Source organism: Nicotiana tabacum, chromosome 8 (assembly GCF_000715075.1).
Source record: "Nicotiana tabacum cultivar K326 chromosome 8, ASM71507v2, whole genome shotgun sequence".
NCBI lineage: Eukaryota > Viridiplantae > Streptophyta > Magnoliopsida > Solanales > Solanaceae > Nicotiana > Nicotiana tabacum.
In genome coordinates, this window is record NC_134087.1 from 34,601,169 (window position 1) to 34,608,838 (window position 7,670).

The 7,670-nt window shown below is 32.7% G+C and overlaps 1 protein-coding gene across 1 annotated transcript; it reads right to left on the reverse strand.

The window, feature by feature from the left end:
- Nucleotides 1–640: 640 nt before the first annotated feature.
- Nucleotides 641–2,843, reverse strand: LOC107770583 (transcription repressor MYB6). The gene is made up of 3 exons (XM_016589903.2): nt 2,537–2,843; nt 2,047–2,176; nt 641–1,462 (listed from the first exon to the last, which is right to left on the reverse strand). The coding sequence occupies exons 1-3, from the start codon at nt 2,667–2,669 to the stop codon at nt 850–852; spliced, it is 876 nt and encodes a 291-aa protein (XP_016445389.1). The 5' UTR covers nt 2,670–2,843; the 3' UTR covers nt 641–849.
- Between the last annotated feature and the right edge of the window lie 4,827 nt (nt 2,844–7,670).

Here is a 7,670-nt window from a genome sequence, read left to right on the forward strand (position 1 = left end):
TACTATTATTTGCAAAGTCAAATTAATATCATAATAGTAAAATATATCATTAAATTCAACCACACTATATGTGATATGCAGTTCTTTTTATAGTTTCTAAGAATATAAACATATTCTAATTTTTTGAAGTATTGTCTAAAATTTATATAAAAAATTTAAATATTTTTATTTCGTATTTCAAACAGCTTCATCTTTTATGGGCAAAGTGCCTTTTGCCAAAGAAAAAGAAAATGATGCGCGCTTTCCACACGGAATTTACGTGAAAAAGTGCCTTTTGCCAAACCAGAAACTTGGCAAAAGGCAATACACTGTGCAGAACAAAACCTCACATGACCAAAAAAAATTGTTAGGTGAAATTACTACTACGATTACTGAAAAATGTATCAATTATCATTCGATATGGAACATTAAAATTACAGACAAACAGAGCTAAAATTTAGAATTTTGTCATAGTAAATTGTTACAATTGATTGCACATTCCTTTTGTTATACAATGAGTGCGTCAATGTGTTTTTCCAGATTAGATTAGCAAGTTCTTTTTTGTTTTGAAGCAAATTAGCTGAACAAATTTTTAAATTGTTTAACTCATTGACATCAACTAAATACTTTTTCCAATTCAGAAGAGAGAAATATACTGAAATTGGAAACTTAAACACTTCTTCCAATTCATAACGTGGTAAGCTGTTGATACAAATGCACTACAAGATTTCTGCATTGATGATTACAACTAGAAGGCAAAAAATTACGCATCCAGATGTTCAAAAAATGAAAAAAGAAATATCTAAACCTAAAAAAAATATTCACTTGTCCAAAATGGTATTAATAAAATTACTTAATTATCCAAAAAGGTCAGCAATATCTGTAAAATCCAGTTGCGGTTTTACATTTACCACAAGACTGACCACCACCTTGAAATCCTATTTGCCAACACAAACAAACTGTTTTGGCCACCATCTCCGCCGCGGCCGTCACCGGTGCTGCAGCCGTCTGCGGTGGTGCTACCGCCGCCAAGAAGTTGTATGATGCCGTTGACTCAGCTGAAGAAATATGGTCAGTCGTCTTAGTATGTAATGGCAACCCTATTGAAAGTTCAAGATTTATCATCAGTTGCTGTGAACTTTTCTGTGGAATTTCTAGTGGCTTTGTTTCTTCAGTAGTAGTACCACTGTTGCATTTTGTTTCATCATATGATGAATCTGTGGTATTATTGCTCTGGTTTATAATATTGGGTTTTTGGTCAACGTTGTCGTTTTTGAAGTCCATGCAAATGTGTTGGGTTGTGGTGGTAGAGATGGCGGTGGTAACGGCGGCGACGGTGGTGGAGGTGGCGGCAGCGTTGAGTGGACGGTGACTTTGAGGATCAATGCCACGGCTGATGAGTTTCCTCTTAATGTGTGTATTCCAATAGTTTTTGATTTCATTATCAGTTCTTCCGGGTAATCTTCCGGCTATAACAGACCATCTGCAAAAAAGAAAATCAGAAAAATTGGTAAAAATTAACGAGAAAAGGAAAAAATATAGTCTTTATATATTGGAATATAAATCAATGAGTTTTATGATTAGACAGTATAGACGAAAAAAAAATTGTCTAATTTTTTTGAGTGATAACAAATTTAAGAAATTTACTTATTTTATGAGAAAATTTTAACCAATTGTAATTAACTTTCGCCTACCTATTTGCGATCGAAAATGTTTCAACCTAGCTAGTTCGAAATTAAGCTTTAATCTTTTTAATTTCATTTTGGTTAATAATAATAACAATAAATTAACAAAAAGAACTTTAGAATCTCAAGAATTTGCTGATTTGGTATACCGAGAAACAGAGACGTTCTTCCTCACTTGTGGAAAAATTAACTACTCTGGACCATCTAGCCTTCTTTTTGTTAATTTCTTAATGTGGTCCCAAATTGAAATAAAAAATTGACTTTTTATACGGATTTCCACATATTTTTCGATGAGCAAAACAAAGCCAAACATGAAATAATTATAAGTAAGCAAAAAATGAAATAAAAATAGCAAAGAAGAAGAGAAGATATAGGGGTATACTTGTTTCCAAGTAAACTATGGAGTTTGATGATCAATTCATCTTCTTCTTCAGTAAAATTCCCTCTTTTGAGATCAGGCCTTAGGTAATTTATCCATCTCAGTCTACAGCTCTTTCCACATCTTTGCAATCCTAAAAAGTTCAAAAACACGAAAAATATGAATCTTTGCACAATATCAACAAAAATAAAATAAAAAGAGAAGCTTAAATTTGGAATCTTTCTTCCTCCAAACACCAAACTTCAGAAAAAGAAAAATATTTTAGGGATAGATCAAGTACTATGGCGTGGCGGATCCAAAATTTATACGTATAGTCGAGTAAAAAGTATGAAATCTAAAATACATATGTAATTGTATCTATATTTATATATATTCACATAAAAAAAGTTGTTTATATAGAAAGGGTTGGAGACGGAACTTAATGAATAAATCATCTGGTATTCGAAACTCAGGATCAATCCAAATCTCAAAAGAGGGGAGGAAAGAGTAGTACCTGCAGCTGTAGGGAGAGAACGCCAGCAACCTTCACCATGAGAACGGATGTAATTGATGAGACGTTGGTCTTCTTCTTTAGTCCATGCTCCTTTATTTGTATGAGCTTTTTCACAACAAGGTGAACGTCCCATGACTTAGAACACTTTTCTATTTCTTCAAGAATTGGACTTTTGGGTAGAACTATAGAAGGATATTGATAGTGAAAACCAATAATACGTACCCCTAATTGTCTCTTTCACTACTACTGTATTAATTTCTCTTATTGATAAGACTGAAACTGTTTGGTACTTGTAGTTTCTCTAATGGAGAAAGAGGGAATAGAAGAAGCTATATATCTTAGGGGTGTGGTGGGGTAGGCGTAAAGGGTAAGGTAGGGGCTACGAGTTTGATTGCAAGACTTTGGAACTATTGCCTTTTCCAAACTCAACTGTCTTTATTTTTAAAAAATTTCTTACAGTTGAGAGAGTGTGCGGAGAAAATAGTAGGTAGAAACAGATTTAGAATTTTAAGCTTGCAAGTATAGGATACAATTAGATATAATATTCTTCTGTGAGAATATTTACGAATTTTGTATAGGAGTATATGTTTCTAAGAAATCTTTTAATTACAAATATAATATTTGCTATTTTATGTACATTGAAGATATAAAGGATTTTATATTATCAAGTTAAGTCGATACCCAAGGGTGTGGTCTTGGCGATAACCATGAGTTCTCATGTTCAAATCCCAATTAAGAAAAAAACATCATGTGATTTCTTCCCATATATTCACGTATTGGTAGACATCTCCCATGGATTTAGCCGAGATGTGCGCAAGCTGATCCAGATATCACAGTTATAAAAATAAAAAAAAATTAAATTAAATTGACGTACAATTTATCTTAGCATCAAGCATGATATTATAAGCTTAAAAATAAAATAATAATTTGTTAAATTGAAGTGATAGTGTAACGTTTTTCGTTTACCCATTTAATGTATTAAACTTTATTTCTAAATAAAATTCGAATTAAAACTCTGAATGTAATTTTGTATATATGAAAGGTTACAAATGTATGGTGCACTAGCAAAGTGGAAAAGAAAGAATTTGACCAAGTTGGTAAGAAAAGAAGAGATAGAGTTGGATTTGGTAGGTAGGTTTTCTTTTAAGATGAGTTGTCCTTTAGCTTCCACTGTGTACCCCACTCTTACCATCTCCTTTGTTTTCCTACTTACATTACTGATCTTGCCACGTGGACCGTACATGTGGTAGTTCAAAGATGTCCCACTGTATGTATTGTCCACTTTGATAAAAATCGGTGGAGCAATATTGTCTTCCATCATATTTTTAAACGACCTTAGCTCCATTAATTCCAATTTGCGGAACCTCATTTTTAAGGTCGAAACTAGGGGGTTTCACGGTTGGGTTTGATCGGTTTTTGATTAAAATCAAAACCAAATCAATTTAATCAGTTTTAAAATTTTAAAATCAAAATCAAACCAAATTAAATACAAATCATCGGTTTGGTTCGGTTTGGTTCGATTTTCCGGCTCTTAGTAAGCTAATGATAAGTCGATAATAGTAAAACAACGCTAGACAATAATCTAAAAATAATTTGTTAAATTTATGCTTTTTTATATATTTCTTTCAGAACTGAAAGGTTATTTATCTGTTTATATGAAAAGAATGAACAAAAAACAAACTAAAAGTTTGCTTTCTCAAGCTTTAGCCATTGTTGTCTTGCAATTTGAATTTGCTTTCTTTACTCTTGTGATGGTTTTTTTTTTAACTATTCTGTTAGGCAAAAGTCTGGGTTGTTGTTGTTAGACAAAAGTATGTGCGAATGGTTAGAGAATTAGAGTCTCTTAATGAAAAGAAAATTGATCGAGTCCTATTGTTTTGAGCTTAGGCAATCTTTTAAGATATACAAGGATAAATCAAAATTCAAAATAACAATTAAAATGCATAAAATATTTAAAATTATTTACAAAAAGATATTATATTGTATATAAATAATTACTGTATTAAATTTTGTTTATAATTAGTCGGTTTGGTTCGGTTTATTTTTCGATTTTTTAAAATAGAACCAAAACCAAACCAAATATTATCGATTTTTAAAATTTAAAACCAAAACCAATCCAAATCAAGAAAAATATCGATTTACTTAATCGGTTTGGTTCGATTTTCGTTTTGGATCAGTTTTCCATCAAACCGTGAACACCCCTAGTCAAAACTATACTTTAATTTTTAACTTGTGAGGGTTTACCCTCAGCTTCTAAAGTACGCTCAACATTTTTTGTTTCTTTATTAGCAGAGAAAGCGGAAATTCAATTGATATCACAGATTAAGAATATAGTGATTTGAACTCGTAATAAAATAATTTGAATTATAGCTCTTACGCTACATAGATGTCTTTGTAGAAATGCTCATAGACTCTTTTAACTTATGAATTAAAAAGTGGATATTTTAAACTTTCTGCACATGAAAGCACACTATACTTTCATAAAGTATAGTACGTTATTAGAAATATTTGTTTGTTTACAAAATTAAACCTCATATGAAAGTGCCCTTTTATAGTCGCTTCCTCCTAACTCATAAGTTTGCATTATGTAGACTTGTAATTTAACATATTTTAACTTATAATTAAGCAACTTAGACACACTGGCCTAACATAGAGTGAACATACCTCCTTCTACCCTCCCCTAAAAAGTAGAGGCGAATTCCAGATGAAACTAATGAATTTAACCTTTAAAGTTTATAAAAGTGAATTCATAATACCTTTCGAATGATGAGTTTAGAATTTAATGTTGATTGAAATTTTTGTTATTGAAATCTGTATTGCTATAAAATTAATAAAACAATAAACTTTTTGGAAAAAACAGAAACAGAAAATTAGTAGAAATAAATTCTGAAATTAGTATAGTAACTTCAAAATAAATTCTGAAAAATAGTATAGGAACAAATCGAGCTCACTGAATACACGGTGTGTCCTTAAGGAAATTATTCCCCTCGAGTACCCGAGGTTCTGGAATATATCCTCCCAGGATAGAATGATTTAACTCACCAGCATATCGGTACCAAAAACGCAGATGAACAGCGAACCACTCGAAGGTTGTAAAACACACTGGAATTTTTGTGCAGAAGAAGAAGAAGATAATCAGAAAATTTCGCAAGTAAATATTCTGGTATTTGAAGGAATATTTATAGCCAATTTGGTACTGTTTCTGAAAAGGTTTGCAACCTTTCAGAACAGTCATAGCTGTTGGAACAGGTTTGACACAGTTTCTAACAGCCATAGCTATTGGAAATATTGCGGAAAAATTAAACGGATGTAAAATAATCCGAAAAAGAAAATGGACAGGACCGGACCGGGTCGCGGGTCATTGGTGATTTGAATTTTTGTTAATTAATTTAATTAATTAAACAAATATTTAAAAAAATTATCCAAAAAGATTAATCAATCAATCGTTGACCAAATCCAAATCCAAATCCGAAGCCGAAGCCGAAGTCGAAGCCGAGCCGAGCGAGCGACGACGATGGCACGAGGCTTGCCTTCTTCTTAACTCTTTAAGAGTTAAAAGATGAACTTTTCTATATATACACAAAGATTTTCTTTCCTCTACCAATGATGGACAAAGTGCATTAGTAAAGTGAACTCATTCAAAAATTTCACTTTCCTCCATTTCTTTTCCCACCATTTTCCATTCACACCTCTTTGTTATTAATAACAAAATTCAACAATCCCCCACATTAATAGGGAATGACTATAAAATTAAAGGAATGCAAGGACGTGTGTGTGTTTTATATGCAAGAATTAATTGTATCTGGATAAGTAGATTTCTCTTTGAACTTTTCATAGTGAATTTATATCGGATATACTTGGTCAATCGGCAGATTTGATATCTTTGAACCGTCGAGCTTTGTTGTATACCTAGACAACATAAGTCACATAATCAATCCTTAACCATCTATGGTTCTCACGGCTGTGTTCGTTTCAGCCATGAACAACGTCTGGTTTCATGAGTGCTTAGAGAATGAGCATTTACTTTCATTCCCTTTAAAGCGGCTTACACTTCACACTCACATAGGTGATTCCTAAACGTGTAATCCTAAAGACACACTATCTGGTCATATCCTGCCAGATTTAACAAATCATTAAAAAGCTTTAAACTTTATTGACTCATCAAAAAGCCTTAATGTTTTACCTCGTTTTTGAACATTGTCTTCATCACGAGAATAGGTTTAGTTATTTGACAATGTTGAACCATCATTCATAATTTTGTTTGATCTCTTTGAACCTAGCTCTTGGGATCTCCATTCTGCTAGGTAGAGTTACCACCATGATGACTTGTCCTAGGCCTTTAACCCTATTTCCTTTGATGATCTTTCAACTACCTCTCTAGATAGGCCTTTTGTAAGTGGATCCGACACGTTATTTCTTGAATTTACGTAGTCAATTGTGATAATACCACTAGAGAGTAGTTGTTTAATGGTATTGTGTCTCCGTCGAATATGATGAGATTTTCCGTTATACATAACGCTCCATGCCCTACCTATTGCCGCTTGACTATCACAATGTATACAAATAGGTGCCAAAGGTTTGGGCCAAAATGGAATATCTTCCAAAAAATTCCGGAGTCATTCAACTTCTTCACCGGCCTTATCTAAAGCTATGAATTCAGATTCTATTGTAGAACGGGCGATGCACGTTTGTTTGGATAATTTTCAAGACACTGCTCCATCCCCAATTGTGAAGACATATCCACTCGTGGATTTAACTTCAGATGATCCGGTGATCCAATTTGCATCATATATCCCTCGATCACGGAAAGATATTTGTTATAATGCAAAGCATAATTTTGGGTATGTTTTCAGATATCTCAAAACTTGTTTCATTACCATCCAATGTATTTGATTGGGATTACTTGTAAACCGACTCAGTTTGCTAATAGCACATGCTATATCTGGTCGCATACAATTCATGATATACATCAAAATTCCCAATTCTCTTGCATAATCCAGTTGTGAGTTACTTTCACCTTCATTCTTTTGAAGTGTAAAACTCACGTCAATTGGAGTCTTGGTAATTTTGAAATCCAAATACTTGAACTTGTCAAGTACCTTTTCAATGTAGTGAGATTGTGATAATGCTAGAC